At 37.5% G+C, this 18,518-nt stretch overlaps 1 protein-coding gene across 20 annotated transcripts in view; it reads right to left on the bottom strand.

Annotated features, from left to right (window-relative positions):
• CSPP1 (centrosome and spindle pole associated protein 1) overlaps positions 1–18,518 on the bottom strand; it is a 64,854-nt gene that overhangs the window by 3,490 nt on the left and 42,846 nt on the right. For 18 of the 20 annotated variants that reach the window (XR_012086916.2, XM_020812376.3, XM_020812349.3 and 15 more), the window contains 14 exons: positions 17,742–17,889; positions 15,920–16,072; positions 14,181–14,278; positions 12,877–13,026; positions 12,254–12,394; positions 10,755–10,859; positions 10,284–10,344; positions 9,882–10,005; positions 8,650–8,795; positions 6,419–6,553; positions 4,224–4,279; positions 3,205–3,271; positions 2,513–2,604; positions 1,575–1,725 (listed from right to left, as the gene is read on the bottom strand). Coding sequence is in view for 18 of the 20 variants with exons in the window: in XM_020812376.3 (XP_020668035.3) it covers positions 1,575–1,725; positions 2,513–2,604; positions 3,205–3,271; positions 4,224–4,279; positions 6,419–6,553; positions 8,650–8,795; positions 9,882–10,005; positions 10,284–10,344; positions 10,755–10,859; positions 12,254–12,394; positions 12,877–13,026; positions 14,181–14,278; positions 15,920–16,072; positions 17,742–17,889 (1,627 nt within the window). In the remaining 2 variants the exon portion in view is untranslated. The remainder of the gene's footprint in view (positions 1–1,574; positions 1,726–2,512; positions 2,605–3,204; positions 3,272–4,223; positions 4,280–6,418; positions 6,554–8,649; positions 8,796–9,881; positions 10,006–10,283; positions 10,345–10,754; positions 10,860–12,253; positions 12,395–12,876; positions 13,027–14,180; positions 14,279–15,919; positions 16,073–17,741; positions 17,890–18,518) is intronic. The other 2 variants (XR_013545436.1, XM_072999001.2) reach the window with 1 other exon arrangement.

The raw sequence follows: 18,518 nt of genomic DNA, 5'->3' as shown, positions 1-18,518 counted from the left end.
AAATGCAACTAGCACATCATTAATGAGCAATGATTTGCTGCTGTGACTTAACACAGTTTCCCTTGCGCAGGAGTAAATTGTCATTAAGATTCTAGTCAATGGTGGAAGAAATCCTTATCAAAATGGAAGATTACACAATACTAGGATGGACTGCAAACAGAAACAAAGGACAGGCCTATAATTAAAATTACCTTGATAAAACAAGACATTTCTGGAACAATGCAAAATGCAACAGCAAAAAATGCAGAATTGGATGCAAAATGAAAGCGCTAAATCAAGTTCTGAATGATGAGTCAACATTTATTTAAATCCCACTGATTCCACAATGGGATTCAGGCAAACTGTGCTCAGCACAGTTGTCTACCTTGACAACTGTGTAGGTAAAAAGAATCTTGAGATTGTATTCAAGCACATACTTTGCCTCAATCAGCAGTTTGGTGCAACTGCAAGAAATGGCTAAGGGATTTTTATTAATGGTTGTTGGTTTTTCGGGCTCTTTGGTCGTGTTCTGAAGGTTGTTCTTCCTAACGTTTCGCCAGTCTCTGTGGCCGGCATCTTCAGAGGACAGCACATCTGAAGATGCCAGCCACACAGACTGACGAAACATTAAGAAGAACAACCTTCAGAACACGGCCAAGGAGACTGAAAAACCTACTACAACAATTAGATCCCATCCATAAAAGCCTTCGCAAATAGATTTTAATTAAGGTTGAAACAGAACTGAAAAAAACCATTAGTTTCAGTTTACTCTGCACTAGTCCAACCAACCCAGATTGCTTGGTCACATTTTGAGAAACACACTTTAAAAAGGATGTAGAAAAGTTTTAAAGGGTTCGCAGGAAGACAGCAACAATAGGGACAACATACACTGCTGAAATTTTCAAACAGATTTTGGCTGTCATCTGTTGAAGAGAGACTAGCTGTGGATTTCCTGCATGAAGCAGAGGGTTGGAGTAAATGACTTAGAAGCCCCTCCATCTGGCGTCATGCTATCTAATCAAGATCTATCCAATCTTCAGTACATAAAATCCAAAGGGCCTTGGAGGAGTAAGAGGAGCTGTGGACCTGTTCATGAGGTAAACACAGCCAACATCCATTGTAAAACGGAAATGACAGCCAAATAGTTTGTTGTTAAAGGAAGCCTTGATAAAATGTTGCTACCTCCTAAATGGCTTCCATTTTGTACCTTTTCCCTCTAGTCTTAATGCTGATGAACACACAGGGAAGAATCTCTAGGAAATTTAGAATCTCTTCCACATCTACCCCAGTAAATTTCAGTCCACAGTCTCTTACTGCACTTCTTTAGCCTGGCCAAATGAAGCAAAATGCCATTAGAGTTAATAGTAGCTTTCTAATTCCTTGGAAATTATCCCATACAGGTATTTTGTTACACAGCAGTGTCACACCAAAAGCACGGCAACAAGGAAACATTGCTGCCTAAGCAACGTTCCCTCATTTTGTACTTATTAGCTGTACTCTTCCACCCCATCTGGAACTTCAAAGTCTCTGAACACATGGGTTGAATTCTTCATTTGTGAATTGCTCCCATTTTAACATTCAGAAAAGGGAAATACCTAAATTAATGGCCTTCCTTTGTAACTCCTTTAATCTTTGCAGCCGCTCCTCATTTTTGGCTTTCAGATGATCTATGTTGAGACTAGAGTTGGAATGTAAAGAGCTGTTGTCGGACTGTGGCAGTGGAGTCACTCTAAGGGCAGCACCTTCCTATAGATTCAAGGAATTGTGAGGAATTTAATAGTTACCATACATATTAGATGATAAAATACCAGCAGGAGCTTTACACAAAGTAAATCTTCATCCATATAAACAACTAGTTATAAAGGGTAATGAAACGTGCACATGAACACTACAAATGAATCTATTTTATGAAAATGTTGGACACTCATGTGTCTCTCTGCTCTCCCTCCTCCCCCCACCCACAATGGCTGTCATATCAAGCAGCTATTTAACTGCCTGAGTTTTTTTTAATGATAGCTCTTTCACCACCCCCCATGCTAACAATAAACACTCTTAAAGCAGAGTTGAGCAATTTTTGCCTCAATAGATGTCACTGAACAGCTCTCATTATCCCTAGCAAGTACTGCCAAAGTTAAGGGATGATGAGAGAGGCAGCTCAACAACACCTGGAGGACCACTGAGCATGTAACTTTGATAATGAACAACAAAACAACAGAATATCTTGTCACTACAACTGGTATTGAAGCATCCACATTTGCCCTCTTTTCAAAGACCTGGTGCTGGGATGGATAAAGGATTCTTACTATGGTTTAATGCAGTTGTATTTTTCTGAGTTAGAGATGTCTCAACATCTCACATTGTTCTAACTACCTGCAATTCTACTGTCACAAAGACAGAATTTTTAAAAGGCATTATATATACTAAGTATCCTGATTCAAGCAATTTTAGTTGTTTCTATGTCCCACTGCACAATGAAAGGGACTACTTACTTATACCATTACTGATTTAAACAAGACTGAACATCAACTATTACCTTTTCTCTCTCTCGCCTCCTTTCCCTTGCAGATAAAGGTGGTGGTGGAGTTATGGGTACTTCTGAAGTAAGAAAGGTCTCACCATCAGTACCTAGGAATTTAAAAATAAAAAGCCTGTATTTGATCTCTAAAGTAAGATTGGAAAAACAGAATAGAAACTCAATCTTTAGGTGTGTAGTTGCAAATGAAATCTTGTATCACAAAATAATCAATAATACCAGTTCAGAGACATCAAATCCTGGGTAAAATGTTGGCATCCCTGGAGGTGATATGGCTCAGAGAATGGGACAAAGAGGCTGTAAAGGAACTAACTAACTAAGTATGCGTCTGTCCAATTTTATTTTACTTTATATAATATTTTAAATAAACATATTTAATATATGAAAACGTGTGCCATCACAGTTTTTTTAATTCAAGAAAACACATAAGTGCACCTACTAAAACCTAGGCATCTTACATATGTGTGGATTAATGGGCTTCTCTATAAAGCTTAAGCCTTTCAGGAACATACTGTATGAAGACATGTTTCACACAATACACATTAGTTTGGAATAAGATGCCACACATAAAACTTGGGAAAGCATTGCACGTTAGGACTGGCACCGGGATCTTTTACAGAACGAGCAATTCCTGATATTAGTCTATCTAAAGTAAGACTAAACATTGAATGTGCAACATTAGATATACTCACCAATAAAAGCACTCTCAGATTCCAAGAGCGAAGTTTTCAAAAATTCATTTGCTTCGTCATCCCTAACCTATCAAAGAAAAGCAACAGAAAACTGAATTGTATAAAAATTTATCTTCACAAAAGGAAGATGAATAAACACAGGATGTGAAAATTGCAAAACTTTATTAATATTTTTAACAGAAGGAGACTCTACCACTTTCCCACCTGCTCCAATCCAAACAATATTAAAATGGTGCAGTGCAGATACAGAAGGGAGTTTTCTCTGTGCTCAAGTACTGGTCTTCATTATGGCACTAACTTTGCATCTCACATTCTGTTCTACAAATGTAGTTTTATTTACTCTGGAGCACATTTATGCCATCTATTTGGAGGAAGACATGTACAAAATGTCTCTGCTAGAATCTTCTAATAATTGGGTTATTTTGAACTACAGTACATGTACAGTATACAAAACTTCAGTTCTCACAAAATATTTTCAAAATACTTTAACCATATGAGGGTATATTTAAGAATCCTATTTTTAGAAGGAAAACGATTTGCTTTCCCCATGTGCAGATACTATACATTTTAAAAAATATTTACAAGGTTTCTTGAATTATACATATCACATATTAGCTTTTTAAGTTACACAGCAATAACCTACAAAAATAGAGCCAATGGAGATCCTTTAACATTGCTAAGGTGAATTCTTGAACCAGTCCCAATCTAGCTGCTGTATTCTGCGTTAACTGAATTTCTCAGTAGTCTTTCAAAAGTAGCATAACATACAATCCATGTGGATTTCCTACTTTGGATTGGAGTATGCCTAACTTTGGAAGGTGAAGTGGGGAAGAATTTCATGCGAGCAGCTAACGTGGGGGGGGGGGAATATATTCTCTCTAGAAGATCAACACTATGGGAGAAGGGGTTTAAAGAAGGGGGGGAGAAAAGCAACTGTTTTTTCATATACAGATTACACATTAAGGTTGCATCATCCACACTGGAATGAAAATGAAGAATTCAGTTGTATGTCTGCTTACCATTCTTCTGTCTCTTGATTTGAAGCCAGACATAGGATCATCAAAATCTAAGGCAACTAAAACAAGCAAAGGAAAGAACAAAAACAAAGAACATTAACTGAATAAGAGCAAAACATAACACTTAAATTAAGTCAGTAACAGCTCTTACTCTTATTAAAACTACATTTACAATCACTTCACGAGCAATTTCTACTAAAAAATCACATTTTACTAAAAAACACGTAATTATATAAAAACTGATAAACACTGTTAGAAAAGAAAGAATAAGGTGAAAAATGTGGACAATATTGAGCAATTACTGCTGTGCCATATTAAATGATTTATTGACCAACTGACAAAAATAAAAAGAGAATGCAGTGTCTTCCTCACATCTAAATGCAATTTAAACCAATTTTATTTTGTGTGATTATATAAAAGCAGCACTAGTTATAGGAAGCCATGTATTATATTTACATTCAAAAGAATAAACTGAGCCCATATTCAGTCCGTCTTCACCGTTTGTAAACTAAATTGGATGGCATGCATTCTTTTTGCAACTGAGCAGTCTCTTGAGGATTAAAACTTTGTAGCAACATAACAGACCTTCTTAAAAGCCAAATCATATGAGCTATTTGTATATTCCCATCTCTTAAAATGTAAAAGCAGACATGCAAGCGACCCAGTGTGGCTCCTCCATTAGAACAATGCTGCCATTTTCTAACTGAGAAGCTGACCTCCCAAACTACCATCATGCGTATGTTATTAAAAAGCTACCTACAGGTACCCATAAAACATCAAATATAGCCTCCAGCCGAAGTTTAACAGCAAACAACAGCTTGATGCCATACCTTCACTCGATACTTCTTTTTCCCATTTAAAAACCTGACCCAGAAATTACACATGATACAAAAGGTTGCATGTTGCATTGTTTTCTAATTCTGCAGTTTGAGAGCTTATTTTTTTCAATGCTTCCCCATGTTAGATTTCATACTATAAAAATAAAAAAGTTGGATGGAGGTTCCAGATTCTTCTGAGCTTTCAGATATTTATGAATGAAGCATCAGCCCTTAGATAAGAGCCATAAGACATGCCAGTGCAGTTAGTTAGAGCAGTGGTTCTTAACCTTTGTTACTCGGATGCTTTTGAACTGCAACTCCCAGAAACCCATCAGGACAGCTGGTGGTGAAGGCTTCTGGGAGTTGCAGTCCAAAACTCCTGAGTAACCCAAGGCTAAGAACCAGTGAGTTAGAGTATTCTGACCTCCACACATGTGCAACTACAGATAAAGGGTGCTCCTATGCTGGACACATAACCCTAAACACTGGATGCCAGCCAAGGGATAGCCTCGCTTCTGAATGCCAATGATTCAAAGTGATATTTTTGAACAAAGTTGCCAGCATTCTTTCCCTTGAAGTGTGCTTAGAGCATCTGTTACTTCAGACAGGATCCCTGCTTTATGTATGCCACTGGTATATCACTGTGGTCTAAAATGTAAGAAAATAATAGAGAGGTGCTTGATACCGCCACTCAGTTAAGATCACTAGATGCTATTTACAGGACCCATTAATGTACTGATAGAAAAGTATATAAACTGCATGAGAAAAGAAAACTGGCAACTTAGCAGACACTTCACACAAGATCTGACAGACAGGAATTTTTTCAACTTGCATAAAACCATGTGTTTACTATGGTATGTTTGTTTCTCTGCCTTCTAAGCCTGTTAATTCTTGCTTTATATTTAAAAGTATTTTAAAGTAGAAAAAGAATTTAAGTCTGGTCCCAAAGTGATCTCTTAACCTTTTATATTACTTTAGGAGCTTATACCTCATTATGTGGACTGCTATAACCTCTCAGGGTGGCTCAAACAAAAATAAGCCCTACTTAAGTGAAACCCAGCCCTCCACAAATGTGCAGCAACCAGAAGAAGATGACATGACTGTATTTAAGTAAATGTAGATTGCTGTACATGAAAAATAAAAATAAAACATCCCCTGAAAATAAGCCCTAATGTGTTTTTTGGAGCAAAAATTAATATAACGCCCTGTCTTATTTTTGGGGAAACACGGTATTTGCAGCAGATATTACTTTTGGTTTATGCAAATGTGAACACAAACTAAGTAAACACAAAGTGTACACCAACTGAAGGCTACTGTAGCCATATTAGAAAGACAGACCATAAAGCCACATCTGCTTTCACGAAGTCATCCTTAGGTTACCTTCAGCATTTCTCCTCAGTTTTTCAAGTTTCTTTTTCTGTTCTCTTAGCAAAGCTTGCTGTTGAATGTCCAGAGTGTCATCAGTAGTGGGAGGATCAGGATACATTGATCTCATGTTTACTCTTGTTTCTGAATCTATTACATAGAATATATACATAATAGCAGTCAAAATCTTCATCAGTTTTGTTTTTAGTACAGCAGTAGCTAGGATGAAAAAAATTCCTTTTTTAAAAAACTGGAAAAACCCATAGCAGTTTGGATAATATGACGCCACATTTTTACAGAATGACTCTGTGCACTTGCTATTTGAAAGGATTTATTTGTGTTTCACCAGCAGAGAACAGCAGGAATAGAAAAACAAGAGATCTAAGAAATCAAAGCGAAATTTAAACCTAAATTAGGGATGAACGAAGATCAACTGGAAAACATACTATCTGACCAGGATAAAATAAAGAGAAGGTGGAAACAATACACTGAAGAACTATATGGAAGAGATATAAGGATGACAGGTTTCTCTGCAGAAGAATCTTAGGATGAAGAACCTGCATTTTTAAAAACGGAAGCTTTCAGAATATTAGACAAATATAAATAAGGAGTAAGTGCAATGCCAAGAGAGTGATTTTAGAGCGCACAGTTGTGAGAAATGTCCAGCAACATTTTGATTTTGGATGAGTAAGATTCATCACTTCCTCTGGGTAGACAGTATACTCAGCAATTCCATTTTAAATTTGACTCCAATTTCAAATACAGTGGTGCCCCGTATAGCGAGGTTAATCCGTTCCGGATTAACCCTCGCTATACGGAATCATCGCTAAACGGGTAGGGGAAATGTATTGGAACGCATTAAACTTTGTTTAATGTGTTCCAATACCTTTGTTACTTACCCGTTCAGCAAGGATTCCAGGTGCCGGCAGCCATTTTCGCGCCTTCGCTAAGCGAGGGCAGGGCGCGAAAACGGCTGCCGGCAGCCATTTCCGGGCTTCCGGCGGCCATTTTGGAACCGCCGATCAGCTGTTCGGCGGCTCCAAAATGGCCGCCGCAATACCCGATCTTCGCAATGCGGGTTTTCCCCATTGCGAAGATCGGGTATGTTTCCGTATAGCGATCCCGAAAAAGGGATCGCTATACGGAAACATCGCTATACGGTGCACTCGTTAAGCGAGGCACCACTGTATTTGAATGGCCCCTGCAAAACACATCATCATACTCTAATGTTTCCCCAAGTCTGACACAACACAAGTCTTTATGCAAACAAAAGAGCAACACATGAACATATGGTCGCAAAACCAGAAGACCTTGAAGAACCCACACATTTGCAGCAGTATTTATTTATTTAAACTATTTTTAACCCACCTTTCTCTTTAAAATGACCCAAAGCAGCTTACAACAATTAAAAGATAGTATTAGAAAAAAGAAAATACCTTTATGAACATAACTCCTCTGATGGAGAAAAACACCCAAACAGCCTAATGAGGATGGATGAGTAGACATGGAATATTGACTGGTTTTTGACTGGATGAAGTAGACAAACCACTACGCTCTGCCCTGCAACATTTGGTCACAGGTCTTGTTTCTATACACTGATTTCAATTCTCTGAGTCTAGGAAAAAACAGTTTCACCCATGCAAGAACTGCCCAATTACCATTTAATATTAGTGGACACAAAATGCTGTTGGGTGAGAATGACTCTGTAGGAAGATAATGTAGGATGGGAAACAGAATAGCCTCACTGAGTTCCCAGATCACTGACTGCCAAGAGCACTCCAGAAGACATTTTGTTACCTGTCCTACTTGTGTGGACTAAACTAAATTATTCTTCACTGATTTCAAGAAAGGGTACATGATAATCCTAATGACTTTGTCCATTAACAATTTTGACAGTGCCAATGTCAATATATTAGAATTGGCAAAAAAAATATATACTGTACAAGATATGTCTAAAAGATAGCACATTAATCACATATCGCTTAAAGAAAGCATGAATCAGAATTCAAGGTCATGAAAAGGTAAATACGGCACTTCAGCACTTTTTAAAATATTAGCTATCTTACTGGGCCTTTCTGTAAGACAGAATCATAGCATTTTTCAGAAAATCACAGCAATATTAATTAATAATTAATATGTCACGTAGTGGTCTATATAGCTTTATTTAATAAAATCTCCCTCCACAAAACTAAGAAATAAACTGCAAGTCATTTTGCATCCTCTCATTAGTAAGAGAAATGTCTAACCTTTGTATTTGAGTTCATTAAATTCACGGATATTTTGTACATTGATAGGATCAGCAACATCTTTTGAGGATGGTCGCCTGACTGGAACTTGCATACGAAGTCTGGCCATCTCAAACACATCCCTGTAATGTTTATCTTTCTTCCTGCTGAGAACAACCAGATACTTTAAAAATCTAATGCATCTGGAAATTTACAATTAGAGAGCTGGCAAAACATTTGATTCAAACTGAACTTCAGGACTAAAAGGAAGTAAATCATTGCCCATATCCTGTGAGCATTAGGAAGTCAACTCACCAAGGGGATGCAGAAGCCAAATTTAACAACTACACTAATTTTAAGAAATTCAGGTCATAAACTGTCCTTCCTAGTCTACTATAGTACTTTGACCAGAGGTAAGTAGTTTTCCATGTGCAGTTTGTATCAATTATGCCACAGTTATAAAACTTTACAAATTCTGTTCTCTTTGAAGGTTTCTGCTCATAAAGGAACACTCATTTGACTCACATCACCAGGGCTACCCCTTTTTTTACCTGAGTAAAGTTGGTTCGGCCCCTGAACACAGATCAGATTTTTCATGTGGCCCTCTATAGAAATTAATTGCCCACCCCTGTACTACAGAATGAAAAAATGATCAGGTAGGGAAAAGTCTGTTCAAAGCATTACAGCTTGAAAAAAGTAGAGGCCTCAAGCAGCAAAGAAAAAAGTCCATGTTGGGAGCAAAAAGTGACTGGACTGATTCAAATTGGCCTTTGCATCATATGGGCAGTAAACAAACTGAGTCCACTTGTTTTATAATCAGAGTATCCTGACCCAAGGCATAATTCCACTATCCCTATCTAGTTCTTGCAAATCTACTTTTTAGATTCCGACCTCCAAGATGAACATGACTGGAGGGAATTTTAGAATCTTTAGTTGAAACAAGAAGCTTTTTTCCAGCTCTGCTATCTTGCACCAGAAAAAAAAAGCTAACAAAATTTCTCTGAATTTTCATCTAGGGTGCAATCTTCTTTTACTTCAATGAATGCATAAGGTACTAGAATCAGATTCCATTGGCATTATCGACAAAGTCTATAAACTTAAGAGAACAACGCAGCAGAGGAAAAATGCCTTATGTCACCTTCAATCAAGTTTTCATTTCATGGATTTGTAACTCCACTAAAATATATTTCAAGCTACTCATTTAAGAAACACTGTACTTTAGCAAATGCCTTAGTACAGACCCAAATGCTCACCCTTTAGCTGACATGTTATCATCATCGCTATGTACTTTTAATAACTGTTCCTGTAGTCTCCGTTCTTCACTGCGGAGTTGCTTCCTCATCTCTGATAGTTCACTTATTACATTCTTTCTTTCTTCTGCAATTGAACATTAAAAAAATAAAAATAGAAAGATACATAATACTTGCGTCCAGTCATCCTTGAGATCTTTCCAGCCTGGTGAATGGCTAAAGTTGTCAGGTATTATTTCATGTCAGGTATTATGTCATCGAAGCAACCAATAAGAATTTGACCAAACTCCAGGAGGCAGTGGAAGACAGAAGGGCCTGGCGTGCTTTGGTCCATGGAGTCACGAAGAGTCAGACACAACGACTAAACAACAACAACAATTATTTCATGCTGTGACTATCTCTTACCATATGCACGGAGCTGATTTCTTCTAGCCGGAACTGGAGGAGACTGAACTCTTGGAAGATCCTAGTAAAACATCAAAACAGAAATTTGCCTAAAAACAATCATATCAGTAGCAAAAGAAGAAAACTGTTACTTCCTAAGATTTATTTTCACATATTCTAAGGAATGACTTCATCACAACAATATTTCTAGTCCTGTTCTTAATTAAACGTCAAGCATTGGATAGGTGTGGGGGCAAAGCTATTGGACCACAACAGAGAGGGAGAGTTAAAGTGTGATATTGTCAAGATTTTCTCTAAAACTAAGCAGACTTGAGACAATTATGGACCTGCAAGCTAAGCACATAAACTACACTGGGATATTTCTCTCCCTATTCCCAAGACAACAATCTTGACACAACAAAATCTTGTTTAGGTTAAAAAGCAGTGCCAGAATCTATTCATGGATTATGGATGAACAATAAGCAAACATACATGTGTATAATAAGATGTACGGCTCGCCATTGTAAGTTGCCTTTCTTCTTTTACTAATGACTTGTTCTGAAGGGATGGAATGAGAGGAGAAGGCTGTCTTGAAATCTGAAAAACCGGAGGGGGGGGGGAGAAAACACATTTGAGCTGAAAAAAAATAATATTGCAAAAAGAGTTTATACACAAGGGAAGGCTTTTTTAAAAAATGAGTTTAAATTACTATATAGTGGTGCCCCGCTAGACGATAACCTCGCAAAATGACGAATCCGCATGATGATGAGTTTTTGCTATCGCCATTGCACTCCGCAAAACAGTGTTTCCTGTGGGTGATTTTCACTGGATGATAATTTGGTCTGTGCTTCGCAAGACGGTTTTTCCCCCCCAGAACTAATGCTTCGCAAGACGACGATTTAAACAGCTGATCAGCAGCTTCGCAAAACGGGTGTTTTCGGGACGATTTTCACAATACAGAAATTTAAACAGGTGATAGGCGGCTTCGCAAAACGGGTTCTCTATGGGCGATTTTCGCAGAACAGTAACGATTTGTCCCCAAATGCATTCGAATGCATTCCAATGGGGAAACGCTTTTCGCAAGACAATGTTTTTGCTAAACAGCAACTTTCACAGAACGAATTAACATCGTCTTGTGGGGCACCACTGTATTATAAGTACACAGATGGGCTGTTTATTTCCAAAATCAAAGCCAGCTATGGTTGTTCTTTCAGCCCCTTACAGCTGTTCAGCGTTATATTGTATTAATGGTCAGAAAGCAAATTTCTAGAAAAAACGCTTTCCTTTTTTTAAAATTATTTTTCTAATCATCTTTCTAATTCATCAGTTTTTACTGATCAGTCAGTAAATTTTTTATTATAATTTTTACTGTGTATTTAATAAAATAAAGCACTACTACTTATTAAAGCACTACTTTTGGTAGAAAAGGAGATGAATTTAACATTTTAGTAAACATTTCCTAAAATCAGACCAAACAGAAGTGGGAGAAAGAGACAGATTCTAACATTTAAATTTTCAGTAGCCATTTGGCTAGCATGCCAAGCTAATATTTAAACCAAATTTAACATAAGTTACCTAAACAGTAACATAATATTTTACAGAGTCAGTTCTTCAGCATAAACTCATGAACATTTATACTGGAATTCTACTAATTTTATCTTTAAAAGGTACATTTTTACTATTAATATTGTCTTTTTAAAAATCCAGTCACCTGAGTTTTCAGAGCTTTCTAATAAGCCCTACAGAATGTTTGTGGTTTCTTCACATCACTAAAATGTGACTTGCAATTGTAATTTCAAATAAAGTCACAGGTTTAGACCTTGGCTGCAAGGCACATTTTACCCATCCATTAAAAAAAATCCTACTCTGGAGTCTCTCTTTCCCAATCTACTTCGGTCAGTTACAGGCCAGGGGACAATGGAGGAATGAGTAACCATCCTTATATCCAGCTGAAGAACGACAGTATTCAAGAAATGATTATTGAAGATTACCTTTCCTTCTTCAATAATTGTATGTTTTTCTATTCCACTGTTCTGTTTATCCTGCCTTTCTTCTTCCTCCATCTTTTTCTTCTCTGCCTCTTTTTTCCATTCTTCAGCTAATCGATATAGTTCTTCATTTTTTAATCTTTGCTACAAAGATAAAGTTGCAATGATGCAAAACTAAGTGAATTTTTTTACACGTTTTGACCCCAGTTCAAGTTTTGACAGATACTATCAAAGCCTTCCAGAACATTACAGAGAATATGAAAACCCACTCACGTGGAGGGATGTCTTAACATATAACAGAATATGCACAAATGAAAGAAGGCTACAAATTAAGGCAATATACTTAAGAATACATTCTGTCAACAATAATTTAGTCTTACATTCAGATAAATGAAAAAGTGCACCTTCTTTTAATCGGGCTAAAGCAAAGCAGCAGTGGTGACTAACAAATAAACACCATTGACTCAGTCAGCAGTTACTACCATATGCATGACTGAGAAAGACAGCTTTTAATATTATGACCACAATGCTAATATATTTTCTTTAACAAATCAAAGAACTGAAAAGTCCCATCATTCTTCACAAAGAAGGGCATCTATCTAATTTACACAAGTTAGATGTCACACCTCCTCTTCTTTCCTTCGCTTTCTTTCCAGTTCTTCTTCATACTCTCTCTGTATCCTAGCCCTTTGTTCGGCCAGTCTTCTCTCCTCCCTTTCTTCTTCAAGCCTTTGTCTTTCACGCTCTTCTTCTTCTCTCTTCTTTTTCTCCTCTATCTGGAAAGAAAATACCCAATTATTTATCCACTGAACATCACTAAGAATATCCCCACCATAACTGTTAATGTATAGTAGGTAATTTTTCTGGGCGAAAGTGTTCTGCAATCACAAAACACCATGTCAAAGCACACCTAGTCTGTCCTGACACTATCCATTTACCATGAGGTTGTATTATATGCATCTCTCACCATGCTTCATATAGGTTGCCAACTGTTGTTTCTAAAGCCTTTGTAGACCTCTTCTTGTTAAAAACATAAATCTGAATAAGTAGGTACTAGATACAGAAAGGTTGAATAATATATTGCAAGCAGCCTCATATTACATTTCCTTACTGAAGCAAATATTCAATATGAAAATGTAGTTATAGCAGACGATACAAATTTGTATTTCCAGAAGTGCAAATTGAATTGTTATACAATTAAGAGTAGTTTGTCCAGTAGCTCTAAGCTGACATTCGCCACCTTTGTGAAAATAATAAGAGAATAAAACTGCATTTCACTATTTCACAACAAATGAATTTCTACTACCCTAAATAATTATATCCTGCTTGTTGTGCATCCTATTTTTTGTATGTCACTGAAGCTACCAACATGAATTTGACCAAACTCCGGGAGGCAATGGAAGACAGGAGGGCTTGGCGTGTTCTGGTCCATGGGGTCAAGAGTCGGACATGACTTAACGACTAAAAAACAACATTTTTTATAATGTCCAGTGGCATTCTGTTATATAAGGACCATATAAGGTACATGTTATTAGTATACAGGATACTATATGAAAAAATATATATGTTCTTTTAAAATTATGAGCAGGCACCACTTTGTAGAAGTTTTTGAAACTACAATGACTGAAGTCCTGCTGTGCAGCTTCACATGTACAATCATGATGTCATTGCCAGTGCCAAATCACTGCTGATTAAAGAAAATTTTGGGGTGCAAGTGATTTGTACACAAAGTGCTGAAGTTGCGTGTACTCTGAACACCCCAAAGGAAGTCTTTAATTAGCAACAATCTGCCGCTGGTAATGACACCACTGCTGCTCACACAGAGCTATATGACAAGACTTTAGCCATGGACAGAGATAGACAGACAGATGCATGTATACTGCATTTTCTTTTTTAAAAATCTTCATTTTACATTGCTGCACATACTCACTTGAAAACGAAGAAAGTTCTTATAAGATTCTTGCCGCCTTAGCTGTTCTGGGGTTGGGGTCTCACCAAAAACATTACCACGGGCAAAAGGGGAGGTTTCTGTACATGTAAAACAGTTTTCAAAGAAAAATGGTTTCAAACTTCAGTATCCTTTTGCATAAACCTTTAAATTGATGACTGTATCTGGCTCCAAAGACTATTATAGTGTTGGCTTTGTTGATTAATGCACTATGCAATCATGTGAATACTCCACTTTCACGTGAAGTAGTTAGCAACTACTGAGGGGGGGGGGGACGCCTGTAAACCCCATGAAAACGTCAAACAAAAATAATATCTTCAACATTCTGGTTTAGAATGAATATATAGGCAATATCCATGTTGCTGCAGACTGGGACTATAGATTTAAAAGAAGTTTGTTTTGTCTTATGCCATTGCACAACAAATACAACGGAACAGCCCATCAGAGGAATGGAAGAACAATAAACTTCTAACATATCACCCTAACAAAGCTTAACTTTGATCCTTTGGGGGAAGGGCTAGATACGCACAACCTCCCATTCCCCCAATGGTCTGTTGGTCAGCATGCGTACACATTATACTAAGCCACCTTCTACCATATTACTTCCTCTCTGCATTTTGCCTGTAAGCAGTGTTGCACATGAGTTACATCAGTGCTTATACAGATACAGATATCTCATTATCACATTCTGAAATCATACTGCTTTTTTTAAAAGGAAAACCAATAACGTAACATATATTGTAAGGCTGAAATTCCTAGTTCTTCACAAAAACTGTGAAATAGAATTGCTGTGCTTATTCCCCCAACAGAATCTCATGTGCCTGAACAGCTTTGTTGAGGGAGCAGGGAAGAGAGAGGGCAACCGTAATATGAACCTTGTTGAAGGTTTTATATATGACCCAGTCATTACTATGTACCGTATTTGCCGGCGTACAAGACGACTTTTTGGCCCTGAAAAACATGCCTCCAAGTGGGGAGGTCGTCTTGTATGCCGGGTGCATGTCCAGCAAACCCTCCCTCTCTCCCAGTGAAGTCACTTACCTGGTAGTAAAACCGAGGAGAGCCCCCCCTCCTAGCCTGGGAACAGCCTGACTCTAGCGCCGAACAGCTGACTGTGGGGAACAGCAGAGAGGAGGCAGCCGTTTTGAGATGTGACCACATGGCTGCTGCCTCTCAAAATGGCTGCCGCCTCTCCAAAATGGCTGCCGCCTCTCTGCTGTTCCTTCTTCTAGCAAACCCTGGCTCTCTCCGAAAAGGAACCAAAAGGGGCAAAAGGAACTCTACCCATGATGCAGCCAAAGCAGAATCACACATGCGGAAGAGGGGGTAGTCTTATACAGCAAGTATATAACAAACTCTACATTCTGAGTGGGAATGTTGGGGGGTGGTCTTATACACCCAGTCGCCTTATACACCGGCAAATACAGTGTATGGATGGGTTTCTGTCCTCTTCTTAATAGGGTAGACATATTGTGTAGAAGAATACCTTGGGTATATACAGAATGCTTTACTGTGGGAAACAGGAAGCTATACAGAATACAAACATATTTATTAGTGCAACAACAGTGTCTAGTGCTCTTGCAACTAGTTTAAGATAAATCTGTAACAAGGAAAAATATAGGACTGCCTTCAGTGGAAAGTACAGCATAGTAAGAAAGCATAATTATTTTGAAAAGGGACACAAAACACATTTACAACTGGAAGTATGGCATTATTTAAACCTGCTATTTTATTTGTAGATTCATCTGTATTCTCAAGTCTTGGGGAGGCCAAGCTTAGGTCAACAGATACTATAGGCCTTTTATCTTCATGCGCTCGTGCCACTGGATTATGATATGCATCTTCATTTTGCTTGTGCATCATATTCAAGTCAGCTGAGAAAGAGGGGGAAACAGCCATTTATAATAGTTTATTCCAGCAAGAGGCATGTTTCTGACAGTTTCAAGGTAAGAAATGTTTTTCAAGTCTCACAGTTAAGACACACAAAGGTCTCAGTTCAAGACTGGGTTACATGTGCTTTATGGTGAAGAGATGGGAAATGTAACTTCTTTTACTACAACTCCCAAAATCCAACAGCCAGTGTGATCATTAGTATAGTCATGTTTCATCTAAACACTCACTAACAATCAAAGTAACATTTCTGTTATTATCCCTTTTTAAACTAAAGGTATGATATCAGTTAACAAAAAAAAATTAGGCCTAAGAGAAAGGGTTCTCAGATCTTGGTACTCTGATGTATTCCTGTAATTCTGTTACTGCTTTATTATAACAGTTATAGGGTTGTTTCTAGACAAAACATTGTCTCATTTCTTTACATGCAAATTATATATTTCAAAAGCATCATATATGGCAGCAGATGAGAAAGAGTTTGCCATCAATTCCCCTCTCTCCTTGAATCCCAGTATCTTTGGCCAGTATCTTCACACACTCAAAGTGATTAGTCATATTAAACAGTACTTCTGATTTTTATTTTTTTTATACACAAAAATGTTAGTAGGTAAGCCAGAATATTTTAAGGAATGTTTCGTCTGAACTACAGTTTTTAATCTTAAATTTATTCCTCACCAATACAAAATGAGAACAAACAAACATATACAGAAATACTAAAAAAGCAAAAAGCAAAGCATGCTGCTTATATACCACCCCATAGTGCTTCAAGCACTCTCTGGGCGGTTTACAAGTTAATTATGCAGGCTACACATTGCCCCCCCCACCAGCAAGCTGGGTACTCATTTTACCGACCTCAGAATGATAGAAGGCTGAGTCAACCTTGAGCCGGCTACCTGGGATTTGAACCCCAGGTTGTGAGCACAGTTTTGGCTGCAAGTACAGCCGTTTAACCACTGCGCCACGAGGCTCTTAAATATTAAATACACTATCACTGTGATTCATACAAGCTATACATGCGAGGCAGGAAATTATTCTACATTTGAAGCCAGAGGCTTCTTGAACCTTTGCCCTTCAAAATAACTTTGCTAGGAAGAAAATTTTCTTTTAATGCTTCATAGTAACTGCCTCTTTGAAAACAAGTGCAGATTGTTGCTAAAGTTTTAAAAAACTCATAACTTCACATGAAGTTTCCCTTATGACACATACATGTTTGAAAAATAGTTAGCAGTAGCCATTTTATTTTTTCATTGAAAACTCAACTTCATTCACAAAATGTAAATACTAAATAGAAAAAAGCTTCTATTTAGAAGAAGTGGGATTTTATTAGAAAATATTTCTTCTTGTAACTTGCCCTTAGTTATCATGGAATTCTTGTCCACATTTCATTTATTTCACACCTTCCTTTCAATCCCCTTGCTGCAATTTTCCAGTTATAGAGTTGTTTTTTAAAATCTTGTTCCTGTAGAACTAGCTCTCCCTGAAACACGCACTGGTTGATTGGCCTAAATCATTGCAACAAATTTCTTCTATGCTGTAAATTCGCTGTAGTACATCCACTTTATACTCCCATCCAATGCCATTTATTTCTGAACCTATAAAAACAGCTACAGATAAAAACAGGCCAGAAAAAGACCCCCTGGGTTTCAAACGTACTTATGAGATTTCCATTTTTATCTCTGAGAGGAGCACCTCCACCTCCTTTTCCCCAAGGATTGTAATTTCTCATGTCAGCTTCTAATTTGGCTTCGTACCGTTCCTTTTCCTCTTTTTCTTGCCTTCGACGTTCTTCTCTCTCTTTTATCTGCAAGAAAGAAGTAACATTCAGATGCATTATTAGTAGAATCATTTTTATTAAATAATGAGAGTTCAAAACACATCTTGTGACAACAATATTGGTTTTGCTAAATAGTTAGGTTTTTTCCTGAGGAGAACTGGGAATTCACGGGATTTGCAGACTATACTTGTATTAATGCAGCTTAAAACAGGAGACACTTTTTTTGCAGGCATATTGCACTTTGTTCGTATTCAGCTTGTGATCTACATCAATTCCAAGATCCTTCTCGCTTGTAGTATTACTGAGCCAAGTATTTCCCATCTTGCAGCTGTGTTTGGATTTTCCCCTTAGCTGTAGAGCTTTGCACCAATCTCTATTAAATTTTTTTCTGTTATTTTCGGCCCAGTGCTGGATCCTATCAAGACCTTTTTGAATTTTGGTTCTGATTTCCAGGGTGTTGGTTCTTCCACCCAATAACGTGTCATCCGCAAATTTGATAAGCATTTCCTGCACCCTCTCATCCAAGTAATTAATAAACATAATCAGCCTTATGCAACACACTAAAATGTTAAAAATAGGTGAGTTTTGAATTCTGCAGGACTTTTCTTCAAGAAGAAATTGGAAAGATCAAAAGCTCAGCTGCTTTTTCTCTGTAT

Source organism: Pogona vitticeps, chromosome 4, assembly GCF_051106095.1.
Source record: "Pogona vitticeps strain Pit_001003342236 chromosome 4, PviZW2.1, whole genome shotgun sequence".
Taxonomy (NCBI): Eukaryota; Metazoa; Chordata; class Lepidosauria; order Squamata; family Agamidae; genus Pogona; species Pogona vitticeps.
The sequence above is the reverse complement of the archived record's forward strand: the minus strand, read 5'-3'. Positions and strand labels throughout refer to the sequence as shown.